Source organism: Gallus gallus, chromosome 7, assembly GCF_016699485.2.
Source record: "Gallus gallus isolate bGalGal1 chromosome 7, bGalGal1.mat.broiler.GRCg7b, whole genome shotgun sequence".
Classification (NCBI taxonomy): Eukaryota; Metazoa; Chordata; class Aves; order Galliformes; family Phasianidae; genus Gallus; species Gallus gallus.
Window position 1 is genome coordinate 12,392,416 of NC_052538.1, and position 16,912 is coordinate 12,409,327.

General features: G+C 42.0%; 1 protein-coding gene across 1 annotated transcript in view; it reads right to left on the bottom strand.

Annotated features, from left to right (window-relative positions):
- The window catches only part of PARD3B (par-3 family cell polarity regulator beta), a 368,137-nt gene that overhangs the window by 13,357 nt on the left and 337,868 nt on the right, over positions 1-16,912 (bottom strand). Inside the window, exon 22 of the mRNA XM_015289524.4 lies at positions 16,018-16,097. Within this exon, the coding sequence (XP_015145010.3) occupies positions 16,018-16,097 (80 nt within the window). The remainder of the gene's footprint in view (positions 1-16,017; positions 16,098-16,912) is intronic.

The window sequence follows — 16,912 nt, forward strand, 5'->3', positions numbered from 1 at the left end:
AACAGCACAAGCAGCCTGTAAATACAGCCTCCCCACCCCCCTTCCTTTATATTCCCTTTTGTTAGAGCCATTCATTTCTATACAGGCATTAGATTATAGATTTCCTGGCTCGCAGCACTCCATTAACACTCTGGTAACCACCCCTTTTCCAGCCAGCCATTAAACACCACCTTTAATAATTGAGATTTAAAGGCTCAGGGCATGATAAACAGCTGAAGTTAGAACTTTACAGCTGCCTCCACCAAAGTGTGTAAATCTCCAGGTTTGGATAGGCAAATCAGTTAATTAGACTTGCATTAAGTCACAAACTTTGCAGGCGCTCTGACAGCAGACGTCCTGAAGTTGAGCTTTAAATAACAAGGGTCAAACCCCCGAATCCCACAGGGCTGGGAGAGACGGAAACGTCCCACCCGGTGCCCAGAGAGCAGTAGCACTGCCTGCAGCTGCCGAGACACGCAGACAGACAGCCACGAGCGCCCAGTGACTGCAGCCCCTTCCAGCTGTGTTTATGCTGGCTTCTTCCTTAAGAGCTTCTACTGTTACACTAACATCAGTGCAGCTGCAGCCAGCACAGCAACTGCTGACTGGACACATGCTACCTGCTGCCGTGGTGGAGACATCCTATGTTTTACCACCCTGCGCTCCCTGCCCACCAGGACACGGGTTGCTCAAGGAGGGGCTCTGCAAGTGACATGGGCTAAGAGCAGCTTGCTCCAGCTCTGTGCTCACCTGTTGCTGAGGAAAAGCCCTGGGGATGTCCCCGAGTCACTGCTGGCCAGTGAATGTTCAAAGCTGGTGAGAAGTGGGAGCTGCAGGCTGCAGGCCTCTTTAGGGACGCGGGCAGTAAGAGGTTAACCTTCAGTGGTAAGACCCAGTGTCTGTGTTCCATCTCTGCATGAGTTATCTGCCTGTTGCTGCATTTAAAAATACTGTATGTAATTAACTGTTATCAGGTTGTTAAGCAGCGTGCTGAAGTGTGAACTTATCATTCAATTGTTTCCTCTATTTACAAAGCCCTCACCATTCTCTGTGATGGCAGCCTGGGCCGGGCTGTTGACTTGTTCAGATTAGGAGGGGTTGGCACATCAGATCCTGGTAGAAGCAGCAGAGAGGTGAGACTCAGCCATGAGTCTGTTTGGTTCCCCAACCAGCCTGTCGGCATGCCCTGTAGAGTAGCTGCTTGTGGATGAGTTGCCCACATGGCACTGCTACCAAACACATCGCTGTAACTGCTCCCTTCCCCTTCCTTCCCTGTAGCTCCTTCTGCACGCTCTCCCATCCAACAATACCAGCTGTATCTTACACTCCTGGCCTGGCAACTCTTCTTTGCTTTCTTCTCCAGCAGTAAAAGTTCTGGTAATGCTATCAAAGAGGGAAGATAACAGGACATCAGCAGACTTGTGTGATTTTTTTCCCATGTGCTCCTATCTGAGGCAGCATCACACACTCAGCAGGACTTATTTGCATGGTTCCTGGGTGCAGCATCCTTCGATCTGTGCAAACTGGTGCAATCTTAATATACCAGATTTATGCAGCCCCCAACACTTGTAATAGAGGAGATAAGCAACTTCTAAACAAATTTCTTCTGTGCCATCTGCAAACCATACTGCATGCCAGATGACAAAATAAGATTTGCAACAGTAAAGTTCTTGGAGCACAGCAACCTCCTAGAGAGAGCAACCACAGCCTCTGGCAACAGTTCTATCAGCTTAGTCATGTACCTAGCACAGAAGACATCAGGATGATGAAGCTGGAAGAGGGAGCACACTGCAGAGGACAGAAAAACAGGCTTTAAACATGCACTGCAACACCACCTCTCTGAGCAATGGGAACCCAGTACCAATAGCTGGGAATTAGTGATACCTCACAAAAGTGACAGCATAGCCATTGAAGGATGGAAGCGAGCCACTACTGTGATAAAGAGAGGCTTTGAAAAGCACCACTACGTGTTAACCTTGGTTTCCTTTAAATGTGGCAAAAAACAACCACATGCAGTAGAGCCCTATGTGCAAGTCACGATGCCATCATCAGCTTCAATTCAGACAATGATGACACCCCCACATCCAGAGAGACACTCCCAGGCACCTCTCCCCGCTCACCCAGGAAAGCTACCGTGGGGCATCAGAGAGTAAAAGAGAATGAACCTCTCTATTTGAGCCTGGTAAGAACCTGGCAAAGATTCCAGACATGCCCAAAGACAGCGTGTCTCAATTTGCCTGGAAATTTCTTTTAAATTAAATAAAAATACCCTCTAACTTGAAACAAATCTTTTACATAATGAATCAATCAAACAATTATCTTTGCTCGGGTATGTTCAAATCAAGGGAATCATCATCGAAAATAACAACCAATTTATATAGCTCATTTAAAGCCACAGTAAGCTAGGCTGCTGATTCACTAATGAACAATAAAGGTCACTACTACAATATAATTCTGACTATTTTCAGATTGTGTGATGTGATAGATTTGAAGTGGCATGTTCATAAAAAAAACATCAGTGCACTTTGCAGCAGGAAGGAAAGGTGGAAAGCAATCTGTGCCCTGCCCAGACAGCAGGCAGAAGAGGGGATAACACAGTGCTGCATGGAACTTGGTGCCCCAGCCTCATCCGAAGCCTCTGTATGTCAATGGAAGCGTTTCAGTGAGCTTTGGATCAGGCTCTTGTATAAGAAAATGGTATCTGAAGGGGGAGGAGAGGGCAGGGAGAGAATGAGACATCTGTATCCTGGAATGAAGTCAGGAAGTTAAGGTCTGAAAGCCCTAGATAGCAAAGAAATAGCTGAGTGCTGGACACGGGCTGATGAAATGCCTCACTCCCCATGGAAACATTCCTTTTAGATTCTCTCTTTTAAGTATCCAGATAAAAGAAAGGCCAACACAATTATTTTATTTCCCGCTTTCTGAGTGCTCACAAACTGGAGAGAGGTAATTATATGCAATTACTAAGAAACAAGGCATTCTGCTAGAGGAATAGCCCACCACGTACATGGATGTAACATCTACGATTAGTAACCTGGCAGCTGGGGCATGGTAGCAGTGTGCCCTCCGCTGCAGCACCGTGCAGGTGCTACCAGAACCAGGTGCTTTGGACAAAGCTGCAATCAGTGGACAATTAATAGCTTGTGCAGGCCTCGAAGCAGACCAGCCATCCCTCCTCCCCAAAACTCACTCACACAACTAGAGGTGTTTAGTGAAGGTTTGCAGAGAGGTGCAGGTTTTAGAAGCTCAAAGCATGTCATGGAAGGTAGGTACTCACAGATGGTGGTATGAAAAAACAACAAGTTTGTTATTTAACCTTGACAGAGCTCTATTTGAATCCCATGGCCAAAAAGCACAATGTAGGAGAGGGTCCTGTGGTGAGCTGAGAGTGATGCCTTTTCCAAACCTCAGCATTAAACCCACAATGCTGACTTGGGTTCCTCTTTCACAAACACATTGAAATTTGAATTCCACTAAAATGGAATTTTCTTTTAAAGAACTTTGCAGCCTTTAAAAGGTCCTCTTTTTTAAATGATCAAGAAGTAAAGGGGAGGAATTTTGTATCGTATGAAGCAGCTATAGTATAATGCAATGATGAAGATGGACATTCCAGCTTTTAAGTCAGAAAAGCAGAAAGCAGCAGTACCTTTCAACAGATGCAAAATGGCTTCTGTATGCTACAGTTCCTTGACAAACTTCTACAACTTGTGGAATGTACTACTTGTACGACCGAAGATGAAATGCCTAAGGAGGAAGACCAGGGTTAAGGGTTTTGTCTTGATTTTTTTCCCCCAGGTTGGGATTAAAGTGATTTCAGCTGGGACCCAGCATTACAGATGTAATTATAACTTCCATTTATATTTTTAGACTGTGTACAAAGAAGTGCAATAACGGGCAGCGGAACGTTTTCCATTGTCTGCTAAGAACGAAACGCTTCTGATGAAATCTCTGTAGGACCAAGGACCGGCACAGTAATCTCTCAGTAACAGAGCTCTCTTTAGATGGTTGGTGATGGGAGAGAAGGGCGAGCTGTCAGCCCTTCACACAAAGAAATCAAACTAAAATGACACTAAGGTTGTTATTCCCCTCAACAATACTAAAGAGGTTGCAAGTTAAGATCAGTAACCAGTCTCTTCAGAGAAAAAGTCAAATTACTCATTAGATGACCTTTTTCTGATATCATGTACAGGATATTTAGCAAAAGCCAGTGCGTTAAGGTAACGCTAGGGAGGCATTATTTAAACCACAGAAAGCTCAGGGAGAGAAAAAACAAGATTTATTTAAGTATCCCTGACTGTCTCCCATCCTTCCCCTGCTTCACAATACGCATTTAAGTCCAGGTTTCCTGGAGGCCTCTGATAGCTAGGCAAATGCTTGTTATTGAAAAGCAAAATGTGTTCATGTTAAAGCAGGTGCTTAAGTGCTCTGATGGATCCTGGCCTAAAAATCCAAGTTGTAAACCCCAACTCAATTTCGACTGACTAATTGAATTGGCTTTTCTTTTTTTTTCCTTCTGAAATCCACTTTCGTTCCCAGCTGCTCTGCCGTGCCACCCTGTGCTGAGTTGCAGAGGCAGCCGCTCGGTCAGCATGGCACAGCTCTCAGCACTGGCACAGCCATGCTGTGCTGCAGGGGTGGGTGCGGCACACTGAGCTGCGCGGGGCTCCTTACCGAAACGTGCTCACATTCAGCCCAATGCCTCAGTCAGTGAGAAACCCCAGTGCCTCTGGAGAACTCTAAAAAGCTAACTAGAGGGCTCCCAGCATGGAGTCAGGCAGGTAGGGAGAGCTGTCCTTAAAGCCTTTAGATCATTTCGGAAATCTGTAATTGCTGAATGTAAAGCATGTTTGCTGTTACGGGTCTTTGGAAGAGAGACTGTTAGTATGTCCTTTCTTCTATTGATTTTGTCGCAGCTACTGTTTTGGGTGGCTGATTTCAGTTCAAGAGCATGCTGCTATGACCTCCCTAAGAAAATAAAATGAAAGGAAAAACGTGACAATAAAAACGGCCTTCTAAAAATGCGTTCTTTTTGTGCCGAAGCTGCTCTGTTCTCAGGAAAGAAATATTTCTTTTCTTTAAAGCACAGCATCGCAGACTGATTCAAAATTCATAATACAAATGCTAAGTGAGGGACCAAAACCCGGTGGCACACGGGTATGTACAACAGCACACTAACACCTAGATCCAAGCAAAAAGCCATTCACATGGATTTTCAACTGTGAAATCTTGCTGAGATTGGTTTTGCTTGCCAGATTTTGTCACGATCTACAACAGGCGGCTCTCAGAGTACTTCCTTTCACCTGGAAAACAAAGGCTCTTTTTCTGCTTCAAATGGAGAAAACCTCCAGCCACTCAAAATCCAAGCACCCCTGTGTGCTTGGGTTTTATTTGATAACCTGGGCTGGGCTTTCCTCACACCAGTGCTGCCCTCTCTCCTTTCTTGCTTGGAACTGGCTGCCATTTGCCAACATGCTGTTTCAGGCAATCTAATGCATGGATCCAATCTCCTTGCTGAATTACATCTGGAGTGGAACAAAGAAGGCAGATAATTCACCTTCTATTAAAGTTAACGCTTGCCTCCTTTTGCTTCCCATGTATGTTATACAGTCAATGTGTTTGCATGTTCTGCTTTGTTTTTTCAGCTGTTACAAGTGCATGAGATATCAGTTACTCTGCACAAAGAGAGAAGATGGTGAGTTGATGAACAGCTTCCAGTTTACGTGACTCCTCACCTCACCACCTGCTCTAACCTTTAAATGAATCCTTTTGGACAAGAGTGGCCTACATATTATACAACACCAACCACACGCCTACCAAGTTTGGTTGGTGTACTTCTGGCACATTTGAAACATCTTTAAGTAGTTTATACAGATTTTTCCAAATAAGCATCCATGAAAGAGCAGTATCCCAGCGCATCTTGTGCTTTGTTTATGCCATATTTTAAAGAACTGTTCTAGTAGAAAATTTTGTACAGGTGCTGAGTGACAAAATTAGTGCTAATTTACATAACTATTAAATGCTAGAACAATACAATCTCTTCCAAGCCTAGAGATGAGAGTGAAGATTCTTAAGACAGCAGGAATTAATTTTCCCTAACAGGGTACAACAAGAGTTTCAGCTCCATGTTGGCTCTTTACAAAGTTAATGGACCATAACTGCTACTGATCTGAATGCTTGCAATTCTCCAATGACCTTGAATTACATTTATTTTTAAGTCCTACTTTGCTTACATCCGTGCTAGGAATCAACATGGTGGAGGAGAAAATAGAGTGCAAGGACATGCTCCTTTTTTTAGTATCTCCAAAATATGGAGAAGTTTTGAATACTAACATTGATGTGCAGAGTTCATAGGGAAAAAGCAAAGACGCCAATTAGGTATAAGAAATAACACCAAAGCTTATCAAATTACTCTCAAACTAACACAGACAGCAAAGAAATGATGGAATGTGCTCTAACACAGACTGCATTTCAGTCTAAGCTTCTGCCCACTGAAACTGGGAGGAACATAACCATGGATTGCAATGGTTCAAGATCAGGCTTATACTAGTTTATATGGCATTTCTTGCAGAATAAGGTGTTACTCAACCTGCACTGACATATCTGAAGCATGACTGTCTGAAATGCCATAGATGAAGAACAAAATAACAGCCTTAGGTGAATATATGAGAAGTGAAAGCGGATAAAAAACCATGGCATTTAGAATATTCTCCTGATATGTGTTTAAGAGAATTCTATGCTGAGAAATTAAGTTTGTCACCTACTCATGAAATGGGAGCAGTTTGGCTGCCAGTTGAATGTGCTGTGTTAAACAGCTGCTCTAGCAACTGTTTTTACTATTAACTTCCTCAGTGATTCTCTTCATCCCGAGTTAGTTACCTCTTTCCTTTAATCACCCATTTATATAAAAGCTCTCTCCTGTCAAGGCAGGTTTTCACAGAGGGTAGCAACCATAAACAGCCATAGGTATGTTTTAAGGCACTGTTCCTGAGTTTCTCTATGGTTCTCATTTCTCAGAGGGTGGCACTGAGTGCTCACGGCCCTGTCCCCTCCCCATGTGTTTGTAAAAGAGCCCAGAACTGTATTTCAGTCCTTAGGGTTTCATAGCCCATCATTACCTTACAGCACTCATTTAAGTCTGCTCACATGCAGTTCACTTTCCTACTTTATCGTGTATCTTCTTTCAGAAGGGCACACATAGGAATACTTTTAAGCGATTTGCTTTGAATGGCTTGCTATTAGAAACTGAGATCTTGTCATCATGACAGTGCAACATCCTTGTTCTTTTTAACCTTTCCTGCTTTTGCTGAACCTGCTTTGCAAAGATTTTGGGAAGACAAGGGTATAGGCTAGACTATGGAGAACCACCTGCAGACTGCTTCTGAATGATAGGTGCCATTGCACAGCTGTTGGTTGTTCACAGGAGCCTTGCAGAGCTATGGAGTATTCAGGACACCCATGCACAACACTGTCAGAGAAATGCAGGATGCTTGCTCAAAAAATCCTCACCCAACGTCCTCAGGTACCTCAGTCATTTATACCCGGTGCTGTTAGCTTCCTACATTACTCCTCTCAGGTGTCTGTGAAGCACGCCCACTGGCAATCATTTTTCAGCCACACCTCCAGACTTACTCACCAAGAGAAAGGCAGTGCCTACACTGGGGTTGACTTACCTTATTTTACGAAGAACTTTCCTACAAAAACTTATTTCCTCACCTGAATCCTCAAGCCCAAACTTTTCGATCAGTTCAGACTCACAGCCCAACATTTTTATTCCAATATCTACAGCCACACAGCAGCCAGCTGAGTTTCCCATTCTTCTCTCCTGAGCAATTTCAATATCCATCCTGACAACGCAGAGGATGTATTTGCATTTTGTAGCACACATCTTATTCCCCAGGTTTCACTCAGCACATCACTTTGTTGATGAATTCTATGGGACATATGCTTTTGTTTTTTAATTTGATCTTCTTGTTTTTAATTTGCATTCAGTTATCTTTTTTCCACAGATCCTTCATCTCAACCTAACCATTTTCTACTGACACTTATTTCTTTCATTAAAATTTTGTTCTGAACAGCTGTTTTGTTCTTTTACTCATTGGAAGCATAGCTAATACAGCTTTCTTTTCTGTTACTGAGGCGATGTCTCCATGACTTCATTAAATTTTATAATATTAATTCAAGCCCTTTTGTTCAAAAGCAACGTTTGCCTCCAGTAGTGTATTTTTAAGCTGTATTTGGAGTTCCTAGTTTTAGCGAGCGGTCCTTACGCCTGCTTATACACTAAAATCAATGCCAGATCCATGTTTTTTGTGAATGTGACATTTTGAAGTATTTTTATTTATTCCAGCTAATATCTCCTTGCAATAAAAAAGCTAGTTGTTTAGTTTCAAAATATTACTTGACTTCTAAACTATTCCATATTGCATTAACGGGCTCTTTGCTACGAGGAGTTGACTGACTTATTAGAAAAATTGACAAAACCCATCCCCGTCTGCCTCCCCCTACAATTCCAAAGTATTCTTCTGGGACATCTGGCTTTTAGTGTTCTTTTCAAGCTATGTCCCGGTTGTTGCAGGCGTTTTCTTTGCTCAATTTTCTTTAGTTATTCCCATGGAAATTACGGAGGTGGCCTGCCAGCCACAATCCATGATTTGATGTCACGAACCTTGACCTTTCTGGCTTTCTAAAGTATACTTTTTCAGCATAAAGACTCAATCTGGCTAGGGATAGAGACACCTAGTTAGTTTCAGTTGATATTTCTTTCTTCATTAGAAAGCTGTATTAATATTTAACAACTACGTCCCCTTCTTTTTAAATTCCACTTACATCTATACTTCTGATCCTATTGACAATATTCTTTCTTCCTTTCAGCCAAGTCTTGGATAAATTTAGGTTGCCTCAGACACAAGAGCATTTTTTGAACTATGTCGACAGCATACAGTGGACACTCCCCTACCTGCACTGGTTTTTAATCCCGAGACTCTCCCTGCAGAGGGTATGCATAGATTATCTATGAACTACAAAAGTTTGAGGACGAATACCATTTGATAGCACACACACATAAAAAAAAGCCTTCAGACGTCATGTATGACACAGAGGTGTTATTAGTACCACAGCACAGCACAGGGAAGCAACTGAAACAAAGGTAATAGCAAGACGCATCAGAGCACTTCCAGTTTCCTGCTGTGCGTATTTATCACAAACGAGGTGTCCCATTTCAGACTTGGACGCTGTTCTTCTTGAAATACAATGACTTCCCTGACCTCTCACAGATGTCGGCCAGTTTCTATAGCAATCAGTTTTATTTCCTTGCAGAGTTAAGTAAAGTTAGTTAAGCAAATCTGAAACTGTTTGATATTGGATTTAAGCTAATCTTTTAATAAGCAAAGCAGCCTGGTTCTCAAGCCTGTTCTCCAGCATATAAGAATGATCTCTTTTTTTCTTTGCCCGCATTTAATCGTGTCTGGTTTATTGCAATGCATCTTGGAGGTCCATGAGTAGGACCAGTATTTCCATTAAAACTAATTCTAAATTCATCTGCCAGGACTTAAAAACCAAAGAAAACCATACACATACTTCATTTATAATGAGATCACTACATTGGAAGATGCAGACAGATAAGACTTTGCTGCATTTTCAATGAAAATACAGCTGTCAAGATAAAAATCATATTTAAAAAATATCCCTGAGTTACTGATATGACTTAGATGACTAAAACAGAAGAGAAAGTTAATAATCAAGAGCACTGTAGAATATACTGTTTGAATATTATTTATGTTTCATAGGAGTAGCACGATGAAATTAGGTGGGTCATTCGTTTTTGCTCCCTACTTAATGATAATCCTATTTAATTTTTGTTAAGACTTCAAATTATCAAGTTGTCTTAGCTTTGCAGCTCTATTGGGTGAATATTAAAAAAAAAACAATATCTATTTTGGCAAAGCTAAACAAAACCCACAAAGCCAACAAAAATATAACAAAAAACCCAACCCTTGTTTATGAAAATACGTCTGCAGGTAGCCTGTTGAACGAGGTGAAGGATCCTGTAGTTTTAACAGTGCTAGAAGGCAGCACTAGTATCACCTGCAATTCCTGCAGTCTGCATCAGTATTGTCCCCCTCTGCCTATCACAAAGCACGACTTTGGGCTATAAAAAGATAAAAAGGGAGCCAAGTAGAGCCATGTAATGAAGTCAGCTGGAGAGTGGAACAATGGAAGGTTGAGAGCAGACAGTTATTAAGAAGTTGCTGAGCACCAGGAATGTCCCTAGAAGATAACTTAGCAGAAGAGCAGCAGTACTGCAGGACAGCACTGTCGGTGTTATGGACAAGCACTGTGCCACTGTGTGACTGTTGTAACTGCACATGGGTCAACAACAAAAAGCAACCACAACGTCCAGTCCCTCAGCTATAACCATGACTGCACTTCTCAGTGAATGTAATGCGACATACTTTCTGATATCAAGGAAGAAAGTAACTGAAATATCTAAAATGAGAAGGACAGACTTCTTGCAATACGGGTGGACTTAGTTAAATCAAAGGGATTTAAAGCGAAAAACATAATTTGTGATTTATCCAACAAGCAGGGAATCTTGATTTAAATTATTGATTTTAAGCCTTCCTTTTTCATCTGTTCTCCTTGGTTAGTCAATTCCCATAGGTTGGGAATGCTCTGACAAGTTGATTTGCAGCTAATTATAGTCTGCACTAAAAATTGTGATTTCTTTTTGCTAACTAGGCAAATACACTTTATACATATTTAAGTAATGTCAGTATATTAATTTCAGATTCTACTAGACAATGGTGAATGATGACTTATTTAATAGAGAATTAACTTTTTCCTGTGATCTGTGGCAAGTCACATTCGGATGACTTTTTTTGAGATACAATTAAATTGCAGAAATTGTGCATTTTGAAATGAACTCAGTAAAATAAAGGCAAAAGCACTCAACTGCAAGAAAAAGCTAATGAAACTTGCTTAGTAATCTGTTCCTTCTCTTTGAAGATCGTTATCTGTTCACAACATAGGTGTTACAGAAATGTTCCTTTTGATCCAAACAGTTGGAAATGTTTTTGACTCGACTCTGGAGGCTATCTTGTAATTTTACTGCATGGGGATTCCTGTCTCCGGAGTCAATGCTGTTTTCATGCTCTATAGTGAAAGACTTAAGTGTTCAACTGTTTAATTTACTGAGAGGGAGGTTAAAAGATAACATAAAAGATCACCACATACTGCTACCAAAGGAGAGGGATTTTGCAGACCACTTGGCTCCTAGAATCTATTAGAAACTTACAGTATCTGGAAAAGGAACTCGAACAGCTTCAGACTTAGGAAAAAGGAAATCAACTTCTAAAACAGCAAAATAATTATGCTCTGCAGAATGTGCCTGGAAATTTTAATTAATTACATTTATAAAAGTAACGTGATGGATCAAAATAAAATTCAAAATCAAAATTTAGTCTGAAGCAGAAAGGTAGAGCATCTTAGAAGGCTCAGATAAGGCATTTAAAGTTGTCCTTTCTGGCTTCAAACCTAGAAATGGCAGTTGTGCTTCTTCTAGCTACTACACGAAGAAGTGCAAGCTACAGGATTGAGGTGAAGAGAAACTTCCAGCATGACAAGGCTACATGGATGTTACTGTATTGCAAAACCATTTCCTTAATACACTTGCAGGTTTCCCATTTTTAAGGTGGATGCTACATGCAAGATAGATATTCCTGTGAGCCAATTGCTAGCTTGCTTAGTGGTCTCCTCCCAGCCACAGCAATAGAGCTGAACTCATCTACACAGCCTGAACTCATTTTTTGTCCTGGTAATTAGTCTGTGATGTTCTTAGCGCAGTCCCACCCTTTTTCTTGACAAAATGCATGTTTTTCAGTGACAGGAGGATTCCAGAGAAAGTCAGGAATTTCTTTTGGAATCAGCATTTCTTACCAGAAAGACGGATGAACTTTCTATTTGCACTCATGCCAGCAGTGTCCCATCTCAGCGTCTGACAGTCTCTGCTTTAGGTCACAGCCAGCTTTTCCATCACCGCAGCAAAGAACAAGTATGGAGACACGAGATTCTTCCGAACAAGGCTGCCATTGGCAAGCCTGTGATTTACATTAAGACAGACTTTCATACAAGCAAGTTCAAAAATAAAACTGAACAAATAGAGCAATTTCAGCTTAGTATCTGTTCCATGCTTCTATCAGGAAAATATTCTGGATTACACCAAGAAAACTGTTGTTAAAAATAGTTTAAGAAATACTAATGTTTTTCTGGCTTCCACACCCCTGTCATGCTCCTCTTCCCAAAAGAGGAGGCTAAGGGGTACAAGAATCAAGCTATTCTCCTCCTAAGCAGGGGGGATTTAACATTGCTTAATAAAACCATTCAGCACTACTTAGCCTTAGCCTCAGGGCAATACGCAAGCACCAAGTGCAAAGAACTGTATCTCTCTTGCAAAGCCTTCCATTCTGTCTTTCTCATTTTGCTTCTTTTCTACAGATGGAACAGCACAATGCAGCGTGAGCTGAAGACCTGCCACTCTCCTGCCACAGCCATTTATCATCCAATTCAGATGTTTGCCTCTGTAGACATTTCCAAACAAAGTGTACAGACTGGCACTATTTTAGCTAGAAACTTAACCAGGTAACTCATCTGGCCGCTCACTAAACCTGTCACATACAAAGCCTTCCTCCAAAGGCTGCTGCCTCCTGTTTTCAGCTGTTAATTAAAAACGTAACCTTACACAGGAACAGATCCTGCATTCAAAGGCGAAAAGGGTGTCACTGAGCTCAGTGAGACGGGAGCACTGGGTCTGCTGTGGCATATACTGAGAAGGCAAGCACACGCAACACAGCAGAATTCCTCAAATACGGTTAATAGAGACTTACAGCATCTGAATTTGGCCCATAATATCTAGGCTTAAATTAACAGCTTCAGAGAAAGCCAGAGAAATACAAAAGGGCAAAGCAGCAATGCTGTTTAACGCTGAGATTTTACAACCCAGCGCAAAGATGTGCAGATGCTGCTGACAATCTTCCCCTTCATGTGCCTTTGCGCTGAACGGGGTGGTGCCTCCAGGCACCGCATGTTCATAAAGCTATTTGGCAGATGATCCCTCCTGCCTGCTCAGTGGGGAGGAAAACCAAAGCTCTCTTCCTTGATTTGTCTGTGTCCATACACATGCTGGCATGGCTTCTGCTGGCTTCAGGTAAGCAGAACAATTTCACTGTGCAGGTCCCACTTCCTCCTGACATGGCACAGATTCCCTCTTCAGCCTCCTCCAGGGAAACCAGAAGAAGCCTCAGCACTTTCCTCTCCTTCCTGGTGTTGTGCCATGCCAGAGAGGCAGGCAAAGGTCAGAGCCTCCCAGACTCAATGCTGGATTGCAAAAAGAAACTGTTTCCCAGAATATACAGCCCTCATCTGATCCTCCTTAAATATCTCTTACTGAGCTGGACTTAAGTGGATACATCCATAGACAATTATACGCCATCTCCTTACCATATACAGCTCGGTGGTTTGACCAAGATGAGCACAGGATAAGGAAATCACGAACTACGAGAATGCTGGGGAGAAGAATGGTGTTCTTTGAGGAAATGCTACCTCAGTAGCCCCACCTATTTCTTTCCTTTTCCATCTCCCTCTCTGTCTTCTGAGGCTGTCCATTACAGTAGTGCTCAAGATGCTCCACTGAGAATAGATTGGCAAATAGGTGGCTTTTACCTGGATTTCTCTACACTCCTGGGCATTCAGCCATGAGAAAAAAAGAAATCACTCATTTCCATTAGTGGCTGGCAATGAGACTGCATCCACTTCTTCTGGATGTAGACTTCACTGTAGTGATCCAGTCATTTGTGACTGTCAGGGCCTAATTACTGCAGTAACGTGAAACTGCAAAACTTCAAAATGTAAGCATAAAACACAGCAGCCAATTGCTCAACGTGCAGGCACATCCGAGGCCAGGCTATCCCAAAGTTCTGCTCTTGTCCAGGTGGAAATGTTCTTGGACACATGAAAGACACAAGGCCTACATGTGACAGTGCGAGCCTTCAGGTTGGGCACTGCACATAACCCATCTGATGTACACTCCATCTCACTGCAGCATAATCTTCTTAGGCACTGAGAAACAACATTCTTTTCACACTGATCTCCAAAGGCTTATTGAATGTCTGGATGACTTCCTAAATGGTGAGTCCCAGCCAGCTAAATGCTCAAACCTGTCAGAAGAGCTGGAAAGAGCTGAGAGAGTCACGTTTCCTTTGAATGGAAGTTTCGGGAAGAACACTGAGATCCGTGATCAGACCAATTTACCTCGAAAATATGCAGGGTGCCTCAGTGAGCTGTACACCCCGGAGACACACTGAGGGTGCAAAAGGACTGGAACAGATGGAATACACAGAACACTTTGCTGCTACGTAAAGCAAGTGCGTGCCTGCATCAGCAGTACTGTGCTCACTACTGGGCATCCCAGCTCAAAAAGAATATTGGTGATACAAAAAGAGTTCAGGGTGATGGAAGTTACTTCACTGGGAAATTTCCATTTTTAAAGACTGTAAAAGTTAAGCTGATTCATTGGAAGGAAAGATGAATAAAAGGAGACATGATATGGGAATGTGGAAAGTTGCTGTAGAGAGTTAAACTGGGCGCCAATTGCTACTATATTCTTGTAATTCAAAAGGAAGTAACCAACATGTTTAAAGTAGATTTTAAAAAAAGGGACTATATAATTTAAGTACAGAGAACTAACCTGCAAAAATTACTGCTACAACATGATAGGAGACACGAATTTTGAAGGACCATGAAAGAGGATGTCTCTTTAACCAGGACACTAAGAATATACACAGCCATAAAGGTGCTAGAAAAGCCAGTAACTGCACAGGAGCAAGGTCCAAAACAAAGGCTGACAAATACCATGTGAAGGCAGTAACCAGACTACAGACACATTTTTTGGTTTAAAAATCATACACATTAAAAATGCCTACAAACATCTTTTATATATATATATATATATATATATAAAAGAAAAAAAAAGCCTCTATGTATGGGTTTCCAAAAGTAAGATATTCTTTTTATTTTCATGTTGAAGAGAACACAGCATTACGTATTTATCAGTCAACCTTTGCTGTAACTCCTATGAATGCGAACAGATCAGTGGAGAAAAAAAGAAGAAAAAGAGGCTACTCATTGATTTCCTAAATGTCAGCACTACTTCACAACTAAGAATCTCTTCATGCTTACAAATAGATATTTGTGCTTTGTTTTTATAAATTACCTTATTAGGAGGTCCAAGAATTGGACTGTGCAATCTCTTAAAGGTTTTTCCCGGCCCTCTGACTCTGCAGGGAGAATTTTTTCTAGTTTTCTAGCTTTCTTCCCACCTTCTCTTCTGGTGTTCTCTCACTTTTCTTTCTAGCTTGCTACATCTTACACGGTGCTATTAGAAATCCCATAGAAATGGGACTGAAATCTGTGAAATGCTTTCTTTTTGTTATATCCCACTGGTTTCAGACTAGAATTACTTTTGGCTGAGTTGGATAAGGATTAAAAATTGAAAAACCCTTCAGAGGATTGGTTCTTATTTCCACAGGGTTCAGTTAGGCACGGAAATGCTCTGCTGGAATAGGACTGCTACTCAGTGGGACTTTGAAGCAACATGGGACTTCAGTAGCTGTGGTTGCTGCAGTGGAGACTTTCCACAGCAGTACTCCATCATTGCCAGATGGATTTCATCACTATAAACTCCGTTAGTTGTGCTCTGCTGTGACCTGTTGTAATCACTGCAGAGCCAGCTCCCTCAATGTCACGTTCTCTACAAGCGGATCACGGCTCTCGCTGACATGTTCAGTGTGAGAGGCTTTCTTCTTTAAAAGTAAAAGTTCACATTATTAGGACTGTTATAAAGATGGCAATACATCAGCAGCAAAAGGTGACAAGATGAAATTGCAATATAATGTCTCATGCAAGAGCCAGGGATCAGGCTGATTTCCCTACCCACTGGAGGGAGGGTGAATCAGAAAGTGTGTAGTACAAGGCTTAGCACTGTACCTGGGTAAAGATGCGTACTGCCTTTCCATCCCTTCGTAGTGGAGACTGTATGAGCTCCCATCTGGACCTTTTCCAGGAACCTGTGGAGAGGAGAGTAATTAGAGATGAAGATCAATTATGCACCCCAGCTACTAACAATGCATCTCAAAACGATAAGCAGAGAACATATGATGCTACAACATGCCAGAATCAACAGAAGAAAGGTAGAGGCTCAAAGAAGCTCCAAATCCCATACATAATCTTATCACTGCTAACAAGAAAGGCTTCTGTATCAAAGAGCTGTTTAGAACTGGTGCAATCTTCAAGCCTTCTCCTTGTTTGCATGCTAGCTGGGATACTGTCTCCCCTTCCCTGAGTGACTTTCTTCCTAGAATTCAATAACATGAGGAGCTAATCTAAGTAAGCATACTGCTTCTGATTCCTGCAGTGTAACTTCTCGAATCAAAGCAAGTATCTTAGTACCCAGTTTGCTGTTTTCCTCCACTACGTGTGCTTTTCTCAAGTATAAAACACGATATAAACAGGCATTGCTTTCCATCCTAACACAAATCCAGGAACTTCCCCTAACGCCACTGCAAATCTAAGTATCCATCTGGGACTTATGTGCATTTATCACGCTCTGGTGCTGTTTCAGAAGTGAAGCATTAGTGCACTCCGTTTAAATGCCAGCCCACTGCTTGGTTTGTTTTGAAGATGGCAACTGGAGTTGGCTGGAGAGCACAATTCTAAGCAGGAAGGCTCCAAGTGGAGTACAAAATGGTGAACTTCAATGCTTTTAGCACACAGGAGCCCTCCCAATTTCACTCACTCAATGCCTGCTGATGGCCCAAAGTGTTAAGAGCCTTGTTAAAATGGAGCTATTAGTCTTTTTCTCCATAAATGCAGGAGGTTCTGA